The sequence below is a fragment of the Drosophila melanogaster genome, chromosome 2L (genome assembly GCF_000001215.4).
Source record: "Drosophila melanogaster chromosome 2L".
Taxonomy (NCBI): domain Eukaryota; kingdom Metazoa; phylum Arthropoda; class Insecta; order Diptera; family Drosophilidae; genus Drosophila; species Drosophila melanogaster.
Genome location: NT_033779.5, coordinates 7,423,091 through 7,437,433, shown reverse-complemented (window position 1 = coordinate 7,437,433; position 14,343 = coordinate 7,423,091). Strand labels below are relative to the sequence as shown.

Here is a 14,343-nt window from a genome sequence, read left to right as displayed (position 1 = left end):
AATAAAACGGCTACGGCGAATGCTAAACAAAATGAGAGAGCGGAATGAAAGCTGTCTCTTGGAGAGCATTTTCCAGCACTGCTAGAGCTTTTTCAAGAGCACCACAAGATTTTAAAGCGGAAAGCTTTTCAAAGATGTAACTGCCTTTTGTAGAACGTAAAACAAAACATTCTGCAGGACGTACAAAATGTATGTATTTAATAAGACAAAGAGTCTATTACTTATGCTATCTATAATATAAAACAAATGATGTTACAATCAAATTAAAAATATTTTACTTATTTTCGTTTTATATTTTAAGCCAAATAATATAAAAAGTAATTAAAATGTAGAAACCTTCATATGGATTTCCATTAATCCCTTTCGATACTTTTTAACACTGGCTGATAGCTTACAGCCCAACTGGTTCAAGCAAGGAACCGAACCTCAACACTTTTTTAAGCTCCCACTTGTTGACTTTGAAATAGTAAACATGTTTTTATCAGCTAATATCAGATCGTGCCAATCTATCAATTAGCCAAGGTGGAACCCCTGGGGGCGAGCGTTAACCACGCTTGAATAATTGCAATTATTTTTACCTCTTTGAGTGCTTCACATTTTGCTGATGGCAGCACTCGTAGCTGAAATACTCAACTTTCTTTAGCCAAATTCATGGCCACCGGGTGAAGTTCATAGCATTTGTTCTTGGTCAATTCTTTTTGTTTCATTTGGCCATGCTTGCAGTTTTCTTTTTTAGCCAAACACCACTTTCGTTATATCATCGCTACCTCTTGTGGCTGATAAATTAAACATTTTTCGCAGGTTGAGTTATCTAAATTATGGCAGTATGTGGGGAAAAAAACGGTTTGACATAAAGATAATGACCACGTATTGAGAGCCAAATAGCTTGTTGATTAATTACTTAACATGGTTATATAAACAAGGCAAGCCATGAAGATATGAGCGCAGGAACATTTATGAATACGTAAAATCTACTTCCGACAATGTAAATTAAGACCCGCGTGCAGTGTATTCTATTCAATGATGGATACTTAAAAATTAAGTATACGCAGCAAATTACGTATACGCAAATTACGTATACGCAAAAACTCGCACTGTAACTAGCCTATCCAGATAGCTATAAAACCAAACTCTTCCAACATAGGTAGAATTTCTACAACCTTGTCTATCGTCCAGCCAAAATATTTAAAAATGCTCATAAATCTAAATACTGGAGAATGGCTATATTATTTTACCCAAAATTGCTATAACCATTTCTAAATACACCTTCGAGATTATTCATCTATGGTTTTCCCTCGTAAATATTTTCTCAATGCCAATATTTCATCACAGATGACACACATTTGTTGGCTTTAGTTGCACATTGTCGTTGTAGCACTTCCGACGTCAGCTTTTACTGGAGGATCAAAGTCGAACTGGGGAATCAGCTCGACATATGCCTGATTGGTAAACTTCGTCCGGTTCAGAATATGAGTTCGGGTAAGACATCGATCAATCGTATGCTCTATTAAATTATTGCACTTTGAGCAGATGGTTTTGCAATAATTAAACGTATGTATCTGGTGAACAACTGCAAGCTCACCTGTTAGGCTAGCTGATTTTCTTCAGATGTTTAAAGTTCAAATTAAACATTATTTAAAAACATGTGTCAAAAGGTATAGGTATACATTATCTTAAACTTATCGCCTAAGGTATTAAGTGTTCTCCGCTGGGGACTTTCAGTTATCGACGGATGCCATGGCTTACGCATTATTAGTTATCGCGATTAGCAATCCCTATCAATGAATCTCAAAGATTAAAGTCTTGGATTGTGACTATGCTATTTAAACACGATTCGGCGGTGGGCATACCTAATCTGAATAGGGTTCGATATAACCCAATAAATCTCTAATTTGAAAATCAAACTTGTGCCTTTATTATTTAAGACTCATGTTGGCAAAATTAGGGCTTAATAAAAATAAATTTACGATGCACTAAATCTGTTAAATTTCAAATTAAGCTATGGTTTTCATAGTACAAAAACATAATCCTAAAAAATATATATATTTATCTGCATTTTATATTCTTTACTTAATAATGCCCTGTCACTGTATAAAATTCAATATAAGCTATTTCCTTACAGCCGCAGAACTCGAGATAAGTTTGTTGATGGAATCTTTTCAATGTTTTTCGTGGGCAAATAAAAGTGTCAATCGAACCTGCACACTCCAAACAAGTATCTCAATCTTTTGAACGCATTTAAATGCTCATCAACAAAACGCAAAACAGAAGCTTAATAAACCAGCTGATGCAGCACCAATGGCAGTATCAATAACTTAGTAACAAATAAGTGAAAACAATAACAAATCGAAAACAAAGAAACAACAGCGAAAATAGTAGCGGGTTGAGCTTCGACAACAAATCGTATCAGAAGTGAAGACTTTGCCCTATGACTACACTATATGGCAGTTGTAGATACAGTGTTTTACCAAAACCACGAACTAGTCCCAGCATAAAGGTTTTCATTAAAATTGTATACATATTTTTTAACAATTTTGGTTTTGATTTAATTGATATATATTGTCATTTTAATATTATATAACAAAGAAATAAAAATATTTTCTTGTTCTCGAGCGTTCACTGTACTTGAATTTGTAAGAACACGTATGTATAAGTGGATATTACCAAAGGGGTTTTGTGTTTGGAACATGAATTTCAAAACAAAGACCCGATCACGTACCAATAATAACAATATGGAATGCAGCAACAAAAGCGGCTAACAATGATAACGGCTCGATATTCGCGATCAGCGAACCGATTCAATGGCCCGAAGGTGTGAAAAGACGAAGATCCAGCCCCCACCACCCACCACCACCTACCTACCTACCACCACCCGCCGTGGATTTGGCAATAAAAGCAATATTTCTCAGTAAAACAAACCGAAAGAGAAAGACTATCGGTGCTAGCAACGCTGCCAGTGATAAGGATTATGAGCTGTGATTAGAATGGTTGGGACTTCTTTTTCCATTAGAACATGAAACATTCGATAATAGCCCTGGAAGCAGAATATTTTTGGGGAGCTGTTATCACTCAAGAATTCCGCGTTGGACTTTAGTCGAAAGTAGTTTGCATACCCTGTAAAAAATAGTACCATTTAGGGTTAATATGGTTGATGTAGAGTCAGACATTCAACGTCTTAATAATATATCTTACAATATTTGAGTATTGATTAGTACTAAATAACTAAAAACCACCCGATATAATTTCAAGCCGGCATACAACATAAAAGGTTATATATTATATAGTTATCTTATATTCCAGCAGTTGAACTAGCTGTACTAGCTATAGGGTATCTCAAAGCAATATTATTCGCATTATCTTAATGCCTTACAGGTATTATGAGAGGCACTATAAAACAGTGCGCTGTTTCCGCTGTCAATAGGCTGGTTCAACCATTTTTTTTTTTTCGTTGCTAATTGATATTTATGCTTTTTTTGTACAAATTTGTCTTTTTTATTACGTGCCCCAGACGCTGAGTTTGCAAAGTGGAGTGTAGCAAGGGTAAGTTCGAGGTAAAGGTAATTTAAACTAAGGTTCATGACGCCGGGCGCGTGTAAACATCACGATCAATGACGAAATTACCCAAAATTTTAAACGGAGTCGAAAGTCGGATTTCAGGCCTAGAGGGTTCAATGCAGATGCCGGAGGGTTAAAGGCGTTAGGTGATTGACAGCCGGATTGGTGACCTTTTTTTCTGATTATTGTTGTTATTATATGTATTTCGCTCAGCGCCATTTGTCTAAAAGATAAGGAACGAAAATGGAAGTCGAGCCAAGACGACTGCGATCGCCTCTGCCACGGCGTGCTTTATCATCGACGTCGACGTCGAAGCTGTCGTTCGGCTGATATATAATATAGAAGTTAACTCACAAGGGTTTCCAAAGGCGAACCGAATTTCAGTTGACTCGAATCGCACGAGTCGCGAGGAAGCAAAACTAAAGAACGCTGAAAAACCCTCAATAAGTGAAAATCGTTTGACTTCGCCTTAGGTAAATACAAGTACAAAGAAAAGAAAAAAAAAAACCAACCAATTTCTAACCCAAATGATCGGGCAAGATTGTTTAAACAAATCGATCCGAAAGTGCTGGTGCCAAATTACCTCATATTAAGTTGCAATTTGCGCTGGCAATCAGTGGATTAGGAAAAACTAACACAGAACGCATTTCTCGAATCCAACACGCAGGCCCCGACACATAAAAACAAAAACCAAGCGACATAATGGCTGCCACCGATATCGCCGAGGAGGCCTTTCACTTGCGCCTGGGCTATCTGAAGCCGGAGACCGTGGAAATCGCCCGTGTGGAACTCCGCGAAACCGAAGAAGTCAAGGCGGAGGCCATCATCAAGCTACGGGAACTGCTCAAGGCCACGCCCGAGCTGAACTACAAGGATGACGACGCTTTCCTCACAGTTTTCCTGCGCGCCTGCCACTTTTATCCCGAAGGAGCTCTGGAAAAGGTGCGTACCATGAAAGCATATCGCGAGCCACTGATAATGCAATGTTAAGTCAGCAATGCAAGTGTCTCAGTTTCGTGTGCCCTTCACTTTTCATTTTAACTTCACCATTAATAAATATCATAAAATGTCATGTTTTGAATCATTTAACTTCCCTAATACATAATGCAATATAACCAAACGTTAAGTTCTTAATATATATAAATTACAAATTTAAAGTTATTTAAACATAGTCCAGAATCCAATGATGATAAAAAAAGGAACATAGTTTAAGGAATATCTAAATTGTTCCAGCAATATTCAATTCATAATACTAATAATCGCTTAACATTACACATCACTCTGAAAATCATCTGAAGCTTCAATCAAATCGCAAGCATACATAGTATATATATGTATATTATGAATTGACCGCCTTAGAAACACAATTCAATGGCTTTTTGCTTATCAACGCCGGCAACACAAGTGTCTCCGTCTATTTGTTTCAACATTTGAGGGATTATCAAATGTATAGAACTTCTCGAACACGCCTTATCGCCAGCAAACATCGGTCAACCAGAGCTATTGAAATGGGGTCTATAACCGAAGTTCAAACAAGTGCACTAGATAGTGGGGGAATAATATTGTATATGCATAAGAGCTACAAGAAAAGCATTTTTGCCCCAAGTTTAGAAAGTTGCATCAGCTTATAACCATGGCCTTATCTACATATCTCTTACATAATAATATATGATTAAGCGGTTGCATAAAAACTTGCCCAGAAAATGGCCACCTCATTTATAGTCTAGCTAAAGTAATATATGGGATATTGTAAAAGAAGCAACATACGATCTGAAATGAAACCCAACAACAGGATCATTTACAGTTCCCGTCTGCTGATAACTTATTGCTTCTGAACTCGCTGACCGGCAAAGAAAACCCTGATAAGCGTGGTCGATTTCGATCCGATTCGGATTCACTTTATGCATGTAGAGTGTTCAATGACTTTTTAGCAGAATGACTGAATCGGGTCATAAAAATCGAATGTTCGCCATTTTTAAATTTATCATCATAGGAAGCCGCATAACTTATATGGGCATTTTATAGTTCTGGCCAATGGTCAATACCTTATCAATTATGGACTCTAATCTAGCCATGTCACACCTGCCAACAGATGAAGTTACAATGACTAGTTCCGTAAGAAGTTAGCGTCATCGGTTCAAAGATTTATAGAGGCAATTCCTCTGTTTATAATGTGTACCCTATAAAAATATTAAAAATATAAAGTTTTCAATTAGCTACACGAGTAGCATAATAAGCTAAATTAAGTTGGTTGCCTAGACTAAAATTTTTTATCCTCACATAAAATACATAAATTTAAGTTTGCTAAGCTCTTGACTAATTTGAAAATGACTTTCAGATGAAAACCACAGCCAGCTTCCGCAAGGAGTACGCCTCTCTGGTCCGCGGACTCCTGGTCGAGCAGGTTAAGGAGAAATTCGTGAAGGGCAGTGTGATCAATGTGCTCAAGAACTGCGACCAGAAGGGTCGTCGTGTGCTCATCGTGAACTGTGGCAAACTCTGGGATCCCAGCGATATTACCAGCGATGAGATGTTCCGCATGCTCTACATGGTACATCTCGCCGCCCAGCTGGAGGAGGAGACCCAGGTGCGGGGCGTGGTCTGCATCATGGACTTCGAGGGACTGTCGATGAAACAGGTGAAGGCCCTGTCGCCGAGCTTCTCCAAGCGATTGCTCACATTCATCCAGGAGGCGATGCCCCTTCGCATGAAGGAGGTGCACTTCGTGAAGCAGCCGTTCATCTTCAACATGGTTTGGTCGCTCTTCAAGCCCTTCGTCAAACAAAAGCTGAACAATAGGGTAAGTAAAACGTGTACTTACTCCTACCTTGTCCTTCTGCCCTCAAAAGTAGGCTACAATTTCTCTTCATTGGAAGAATGAATCTTATCAGTAACGTAAAATACCTGATTCTTACAATTATAACCAAGTTATATAAACCATATTAATTAGACATAACTGATTTCCCCCTCCTTTTAAATGAATATTAATAACAATATATCATTGAATAATTTTCTTCCAACAGATGCACTTCCACGGCAGTGACATGAAGTCGTTGCAGAAGTTCCTCGACCCCTCCGTCCTGCCCGCCAACTACAAGGGTACTCTGCCCGCGATCGACTACGGTGGCGTCGAGTGGTTCCCCGCTCTGGAGCAGCAGGCCCAGTATGTGGAGGAGTGGAGCCAGCTTGGCCCTGCCCAGTGGTGATTGGCCCCATTTCAATACTACACTGACATTCGCATCCTACATTGACATTAGCTTAACTTTATGCTTGTAAATACTTTCAATATGTGTTTGCTTAGTTCGTAACATTTTGGCAATAAACTAGTTACATAATACTATAAACCACGGAAAAGCAATGTATATTATTTTTCGACTGGGTGTTGAGAGCATTAAATTTGAGCTGAATAGAGTTTTGTTACTCTAGCTACTGTCTAGAAAGCTTAAAAGTTGATATATGCAACACCCATCAGATAATGTTTTAAATTTGGAGGCATCGTGGTTTGAATTTAGGCTGAAACACACTATAATTAAAATAAAAGTCAATTTTATTTAAGAATTGGCTAGTTCATGTGAGTGTTTTGGGTTTATTTAACGCGTCTTTGGACTTTCAACTACTTCCATTTTCATACTCGATCATGATCAACATATGCGAACAAAGCATAAAAAACGTTTTGCATATCAAACGGAAATTTACAGCTCGGTGAGTGGGTTAATTCGAATATCATTCAAGTATTTTGTGTACTCTTCTACAATCATGGCAACGACGGTGACCATCAATAACTACATCAATAATTACACAATTTAATTTCTATATATATATATATATAGGCGACCGATGAGTTAAATCCAATTTAAAACTTTACATATGTGACACCGATTAGAAACCACATATCCACATATTGCATGTCGATTGAAACTCCTCGCTTAAAGAGAGGATGCTAAATTTGTTATCCTTTTTTTGTTTTCGTTGGAGTCTCTAAATGTGATGGGTCGTTTCTGTCCGCTTACAATACCATATTGGAAGGATCCTCCATGTAGTCGCGGAAGTGCTGCAGCCACCTGGCAGCAACAGCACCATCCACAACACGATGATCAGCACTCAGGGTGACCGTCAGCATGTTGACCTCCTTGAAGCTGCATAGAAAAAAAGATTATATTAGTTAGTGTACTATTCTCCTTATTTGAAACTTACCCCTTGAGACTGTCGGGATCAGCAACCAACTGTTTCGTTGTGGTGCCAATGGCAAGGATGCACGATTGAGGAGGGTTGATGACAGCGGCAAACTGGTTCACACCTGTGGTAGGATAACATATTAATTACCAAATTTGGACCAGGCTTTATATAACTGTATTTCCCATACCGAACATGCCCAGATTAGAAACCGAGATGGTGCCACCCTGGAATTCGTGGGGCTGAAGTTTGTTGTCGCGCGCCTTGGCTGCCAGCGCCTTGACATCCTTAGAGATCTCCAGGACACCCTTGCGGTCGGCATTGAAAACAATCGGGGTAATCAGACCCTTGTCTGTGGAGACAGCAACCGAAACATCGACGTCGTCGTACTTGCGAATTACTGTGTCCATCCAGGCGGAGTTCGCTTCGGGAACCTTAAGACTGGCAATGGCCACGGCCTTGATAATGAAGTCGTTTACAGAGACGCGGGCACCCTGCTTCTCGTACTTCTTGTTCACCTTCGCGCGGAACTTCAGCAGCTGTAAAAATTTCATTTAAATTAAATTTGAATTAAGAAGTATATCTGTTCGTGATAACCCACCTTATCCACTTGGCATTGCACGGTGACGTAGTAGTGAGGCAGTTGTGTCTTGGACTCCAGCAGACGTTTGGCAATCACTGCGCGCATGTTGGTCACCGGAATGTCCTCGTAGCGCGCTCCAGCTGCCCTGGGGGCCTTGGCAGGTGCCGCAGCAGCTGGCTTGGCTGCTGCTTTCTGGCCTGCAAGATCACCAGATTTAATTGAGCCATGGACTCCACTGCCCTTGCCTGCACACAAAAGCCGCGGATTAGTAACGGAACAATTGGACAAAGGGCGCTATATGAAAAGCTGTACGGTTGGATAGTGTATATGGGAGGTTTTGTTATCTGTAACGAATGATTATGATGGATGTTAGTCAGGTGATGCATGCATTGCGAAATGGAACAGGATGTGTGTAAGAGAGGCATTAGTTAGGATTAAACAACCTTGTAGACGCAGCTGTTGTGCCTCGGCTAGTCGCTTGGCCATGGGACTGGCATATACACGGCCCGTACCTGCTGCAGCTGGAGCAGCGGCGGGAGCTGGTGGAGGCGCAGCGGCTGCTGGAGCTGCGGCGGGTGGTGGTGGTGGTGGCGGAGCTGCTGCTGCTGCCGGTGCTGGAGCTGGAGCTGCTGCCGGAGCAGCTGGTGCTGCGGCGGCACCGTCGTCCTTGAAGTTCGCGAAAGCAGCTACGCTGCCTTGGTCCGGCACGATAATGCACAGCAGCTGGCCAACGGGAACGTCCTTGGTGCCGCCCTGGATGAGAATCTTAGCCAGAAAGCCCTCCTCGGGCGTCTCAAAGCCCATGGTGGCCTTATCCGTCTCAATCTCGCACAGCAAGTCACCTGCAATCAGGGTGTCATAAATTTGATCCTGAAACTCGGATATTTTGGTAACTATCACACGTACCTTCGTTGAGCTTATCGCCCTCCTTCTTCTCCCAGCTGACAATCGATCCGCGCTCCATAGTCGGGGAAAGTGCGGGCAGTGGCACCCTGATGTGTTCCGGAAGGTTGGCATAGGCACGGGCGAAGTTGTAGCTCCATGTGACCGGTGACTGGCTAGTGTTAAGTTTCGACCTGCGCGATATTCAAACAAAACTAGTTTATTAAAGTTGGTTGCATTGGGTTGTATCCACTATTAGAAAACATAATATTGAATAAATAGTATAGGTGTATTACTTGCAATATGGGTATACAGAATCCTTGGAAACTATTTTTCCTTCTGATTCGTAACGGTGTACATTTTGTATGACCTGTTATAATTACAAAATGACCATGTTAATGAAAGCATTTTGGATGGGTTAATTTATGGACGCTCGATCAGCTGTTAGTTTGTTGTTGTTTACGTACCCACACTCCTGTACTATCTACACATTTAGGCGTTCAATCGCCCACTCGTCAGATGTAAACAATGGAACCCAAAAAGAGTGACCCATTAAATCATTAGACGGAATTTTCTAGCTTATCAGCCAGCCGAAACACTATCACGCATCATGCGATATAGGAGAGCGTGTATTCGACCTTGGCCATAAACCAAATCAGCAGTGGAGCACGCACAACACACGCAAATCGCATGGGTATGTGTGAGAGTGTTTTTGGGGAATACGACATATATGCTAAATAGTTGGACACGGGACTGTCAATCATCGCCCCCCACAGGTCCCACATAATCCCGCTGCAGTATACGCATTTTGCAATATTACACAACCATTTCTAACCTCAACGAAAGCGGGGAGAATTGGGGAAATTGGGAGATTTTTACCTGATGCTCTGGAGTTTCCGGGAGTTGATCAGCTGGCTGCTGAGGGCGCGCACAACCACATTTCCCGTCGATCGGCGGACATAGGTGGCGTTATTCGATCGCAGGAGCACGGAGCGAAGGGCCCCAAGTTCGTTTCGTGTTGTTGCAAGGGAGCGCAGCATATTCGTCCTTTATCGTTGGTCTGCCTGGGGAATCCTAATCCAAGTCCTGTTGTGGCAACGCGCGTTGATGAAGTGGATCTAACGGCGGCGCGTCTTTCGGAATTTTGACTAACGAATCGAGTCGAAAAACGGCAAAGTCGAAAATTTACAAAATTATGCCGATAACCTTACGGAGGTCAGTGTGAACGCAGACGGAACGCCAAAAAATGTGCAAGCGGTATTCAATATACCGAAACATACCATCACTTTTTTTAGCGGTTCAGCGAATTTATTTTCAAAAAACGTACACGAAATGTTTGACAGAGGTATCACAGTGTTTTGAAAGGAGATTCTCCTTTGTGATATTTTTTCATATGACCCAGCAATTTATGAAGTTGTTGTTAGTTACCTCGAAATCTTTTGCTGAATTCTTATTTTCATTTCCGTTTTAAATTCAATTGATTTTTTTTAAAGCAACGATATTAAAAAGATGTTTTAATTTTCCAATTGGAAATTTGGCTTTTTTACAAAATGGTGCATGGGAATGAGTGCGGTGAGGCGTCTGGTCACACTTTACTCGTGCTTGTAGACATTCGATAGTTTGTTATGCACCATGCACACTATTCACTAATTACGAAAATGCTTATATATAAATAGCTCATATTTTAAGAATGTTTTTGTCTATCTAAATATGTATATGTAGTTCATTCAATTAATACTTTCTTATGTAGAATATTCTCTGAAATTATATACGCAAATAAAATGTCATTATAGATGATGGACGGTTTGTTATTATTTATTCCGGAGCATAAACAATCTATTTTTATACCAAAGCCCACAACCTGTTTGGAAATTTGAGGAGCTCGCATGGAAAAAAATACAAAACTGGACGACTGAATAAATCAGACAATATATTATTGAAATTTTTTCTAGTCACATTAACAGATGTTTTTTCGTTTCATTAAATTAAATATAATGATTATAACAATAATCATTTTTTGTTGTTCCCTTTGTGAAAGATATGATTCCAATTAAAGTAAAGTAACACAGTTTTAAGAAGCCATAATTTTATTTTTAAGAAAAACTTAATAAAAAGAGTACTTTTATATTTTACTCATCTTTAAATTAGGCAATTTGTTGAACACTTGTATCGGTCGCTTTCGTATGCAAATCGCCTCATATTGAGTGTACTTCAACATGTGCCGGGTTACGAGACACACCAGAGCACCTGATGAAGTACAATAGACATGGGAGACAGTTGATACACATGGGATTTCTGGCGAGGACTCGCCTGCGAGCATTTCGCTTATTTATATGGTGAAGATGGAGATATATGTCTGCCACCACGCGCGCTACTTCAGGTACCTGACTGTATATAAAAAACCAGCCCCGGTCACTGATTAGCGCGCAAGGTAGGAGACTTTACAGTCGGGGGAACATCATCACATATAACGAGTAGGAACTGTGGTGGCTGGAGTTGAAGATGAAGAGCCAGGCCAGTCCAAGCCAAGCCCAGTCAGGTTTTTTTTTCAGCATTTGCAGTTCTGAGACAGATGTTTGGCCGCCGCATGGCAACAAAACTGCATCAGCGAATGGCGACCCCCTTCTGGGGAGGGGGTCACGGGAGTCGACCTTGTGCCTGGTATTAGGTCTCCGTCGCTTTGGGGTTAACGATCTTTGCGAGCTTGGTAGTTGTACGCGTTGATGATGATGACGCCATGCGAATTTTATGCAATAACAATGCCAAAATTAGTCATATGAGAGCAGAAAACTGGAACCAGGGGCGTATCTAGATTCAACTTGCGGGTTTTTTCACTTTGTTGTCTTCCATTCTTCAAGTGCTGAAAATTGTGAATTAATTTGGTTTGATTGTCAAAGGTTTTACCAACTATTTCGGAGCGTAGTATTGGCCCCCTGGTTGCGCCACTGGAGTGCTAATGACCACATAGGACGTGACGTCATCCGTCAGCGAATTATTACATTTCATTCAGCAAATTCTCTTTTCCTTGCGTTTCGTTCGGCAGACCCTTGATATTCTATATTTGAAACGCTGTAAAGAGACAAGCAAAGGAAATGAAAGCCAAAGAAGACGCAATAAAAGTGAGCATAAAAATGGGAAAAAAAAAGAACCGGCGTTTTAAGCTCTCTCTCTCGCGTTCTCTTTCTCTCCTACTGTTACTAACCGCATATACGTGCGTGATCACACATACACTCTCGTACATAGGCACACAATTCAGCTGAGACACACACGTGCCTTCTATACATTCGCGAATTCTCTCAAAGCTGTGTGGGTATTTAAATTTTTGCAAAAGTATTTTTTAACTACCTTTTCGACTGGCTTCTTTTTTTACAACACGCCTCATAAACCTGCGATCGCGAACAGCTTTGGACTGTGAATAATGGCGAATTTCTGCGGTACAGACGGATTTATATATATATATATATATATTTGTATATATGTGCAGTACATAAATGAGCAGCCATTGCTTGGGTGGGGCATTCCTAACCTCAAAAACCGACTGTCTTCGCATTTGTATGTGTATGTGTCTGTTTGTATGTGTATGCTGTGTGGGTGTCTCCTCGCTCTTCTCTTTTTTTATTCAGCAAAAATGCAGCACATGCTTTTTCCTAGCCAAGCCATCGTTTTTTGTTGTTGCCCTTAACCCCTGAGCAACGAAATAACGAAAAAAAATTGAAGTTCCTACTAAAAATTCGATAATGCACTCACACATGCGCACAATGAGCTTTGTCTGGGTTAAAAAAATCTAAAATTAATATTTGAGCGACAAAAAGTTCCCCAAAAAAAGCTACGTCTGTATGGGTTGGTTATATGGAAATATGTAGAATCATGTGGTCACCATTTGCGTCATTTTTTTCTCGTAGTGTAGCGAAAAAAGCTGCCTTGTGATATCAAAATGCTAAAAATAAACCTCGTTCTTCTTTCCGGCCATCTCTTTTAAGAGTTCTTTCACGTTCTTTGATTCCTGGTGGTAGAAAAACCTAGAAGCTCCAGAAACCACGTTGATGTATCGCTTTCTCTGTCGCTCGAATTTCACAATATGTTTCAGTTCCGTTTTGCGATTTTTCGTCTTTTTTCTTTGCGACTGAAAACTTCCGTTGCATTTTCCTTGGCTTTGCTTCTCACACACGAACGCGTCACACACACACGCACACCATCACGCGCGTTAACTATTTTTCTGCGAATTATTTCTTTTTCTTTTGTGGCTCACTCTCTTTTCTCCTACGTTGTTGTCTCCCATTTGGTGCGAAACGAACGACTGTGCCAAAGCCCAGACACTGTCTGGCCTTTTATTTTATATGGCCGGGCCGATTCGATTCCGATTTTCCTGCCCACAGAGATAAACCGAAAATCGGCAAAAGGCCAAAGTGGCGAAAGCTGCGAAGTGAGCGAACCGCGTTTGCCGGCTGTTGGCGATCAAATGCTGAATGTCGGCGGCAAATCAAGAGCCAAATGCGCGAATTTTATTCGCAGACGTCGACGTCGGCGTCGGCGTCGGCATCGGCAGTGGCAGTGTTGCCGTTTCTCTCGCACAGTGGCGCCGCCGCCGAAAAAGGGGGCACTAAAAGGGGGCGACACTCCGCCGAGACGTTTCTGCTGGTGCTGCTTCCTGCTTCCTCTTCCTTCCAACATTCACATGCACTCACACAGCCACGTGCAGGGGAAATGCATATGGGAATATGGGGGTACAGTGGGCACGCGGTACAATAGATTTATATATTACAATACACTAATTATTGTTAGAGAAAACAAAGAGCTATAACCATAAAATATGTTTGAATAAGAAATGGGTTAGTTCTTCTTAAATCAATTTATTATTGCGGTTTTGAAATAGGAATTCTTATTTCGATGTTTGTGGGATTCTTGATTGTAGAAGCCAACTAAAATAAGCTTTATAGAATATCCACTGTATATACATTCCCCAGCTTTCGTTAGAGCTCCTTTGTTATAAAACTGCACCACCATAAAACATACTGCAACAAAAAGCTAGGCACAGTGGGCTGGCACAAAAAAAACGCTTTGAAGGTCTTATAAAATAATTCATAGTGATCATTACCGCAAAGAACACATGTTTACAAAAATTAGAATAACTAAAATCTGACTTTATGGTC

The 14,343-nt window shown here is 40.7% G+C and overlaps 2 protein-coding genes, 1 long non-coding RNA gene and 2 other non-coding genes across 11 annotated transcripts; 1 reads left to right on the top strand and 4 right to left on the bottom strand.

The window, feature by feature from the left end:
- Positions 1–3,917: 3,917 nt before the first annotated feature.
- Positions 3,918–6,904, top strand: CG5958 (uncharacterized protein). The gene is made up of 4 exons (NM_135275.3): positions 3,918–4,028; positions 4,223–4,497; positions 5,894–6,355; positions 6,579–6,904. Exons 2-4 carry the CDS (start codon positions 4,258–4,260, stop codon positions 6,759–6,761), a joined length of 885 nt encoding a protein of 294 aa, NP_609119.2. The 5' UTR covers positions 3,918–4,028; positions 4,223–4,257; the 3' UTR covers positions 6,762–6,904.
- Positions 6,905–7,104: 200 nt separating this feature from the next.
- Positions 7,105–10,568, bottom strand: muc (midline uncoordinated). Of its 6 annotated transcripts, NM_164749.1 has the most exons (8): positions 9,661–9,706; positions 9,490–9,563; positions 9,218–9,387; positions 8,755–9,153; positions 8,330–8,556; positions 7,919–8,267; positions 7,750–7,852; positions 7,105–7,691 (listed from the first exon to the last, which is right to left on the bottom strand). In NM_164749.1, the coding sequence occupies exons 3-8, from the start codon at positions 9,273–9,275 to the stop codon at positions 7,562–7,564; spliced, it is 1,266 nt and encodes a 421-aa protein (NP_723274.1). In that variant the 5' UTR covers positions 9,276–9,387; positions 9,490–9,563; positions 9,661–9,706; the 3' UTR covers positions 7,105–7,561. The 6 variants fall into 6 exon arrangements, with proteins under 6 accessions (NP_723274.1, NP_609118.1, NP_001260196.1 ...); NM_135274.2 differs by lacking the exons at positions 9,490–9,563; positions 9,661–9,706 and adding an exon at positions 10,073–10,568; NM_001273267.1 differs by lacking the exons at positions 9,490–9,563; positions 9,661–9,706 and adding an exon at positions 10,073–10,432.
- Positions 10,569–11,389: 821 nt separating this feature from the next.
- On the bottom strand, positions 11,390–11,462 carry mir-305 (mir-305 stem loop). The gene has a single exon (NR_047918.1). It is a non-coding gene; the product is annotated as a mir-305 precursor RNA (primary transcript).
- Positions 11,463–11,501: 39 nt separating this feature from the next.
- On the bottom strand, positions 11,502–13,614 carry lncRNA:CR43857 (long non-coding RNA:CR43857). 2 transcript variants are annotated; one of them, NR_073735.1, is made up of 2 exons: positions 13,071–13,614; positions 11,502–12,262 (listed from the first exon to the last, which is right to left on the bottom strand). It is a non-coding gene; the product is annotated as a long non-coding RNA:CR43857 (long non-coding RNA). The 2 variants fall into 2 exon arrangements; NR_073736.1 differs by having other exon boundaries at positions 13,443–13,614.
- mir-275 (mir-275 stem loop) lies at positions 11,542–11,639 on the bottom strand. The gene has a single exon (NR_047916.1). It is a non-coding gene; the product is annotated as a mir-275 precursor RNA (primary transcript).
- Positions 13,615–14,343: the final 729 nt, after the last annotated feature.

What these genes read in the sequence shown, in the direction of transcription:
- muc (NM_135274.2), bottom strand. Translation starts at nt 10,233, where the DNA reads ATGCTGCGCTCCCTTGCAACAACACGAAACGAACTTGGGGCCCTTCGC. An exon ending in CGGAAACTCCAGAGCATCAG is followed by an intron (nt 9,388 to 10,072) that starts GTAAAAATCTCC and finishes AATATCGCGCAG; the next exon opens with GTCGAAACTTAACACTAGCC. An exon ending in GATCCCGACAGTCTCAAGGG is followed by an intron (nt 7,692 to 7,749) that starts GTAAGTTTCAAA and finishes TTTTCTATGCAG; the next exon opens with CTTCAAGGAGGTCAACATGC.
- CG5958 (NM_135275.3), top strand. Translation starts at nt 4,258, where the DNA reads ATGGCTGCCACCGATATCGCCGAGGAGGCCTTTCACTTGCGCCTGGGC. An exon ending in CCGAAGGAGCTCTGGAAAAG is followed by an intron (nt 4,498 to 5,893) that starts GTGCGTACCATG and finishes AATGACTTTCAG; the next exon opens with ATGAAAACCACAGCCAGCTT. An exon ending in AACAAAAGCTGAACAATAGG is followed by an intron (nt 6,356 to 6,578) that starts GTAAGTAAAACG and finishes TTCTTCCAACAG; the next exon opens with ATGCACTTCCACGGCAGTGA.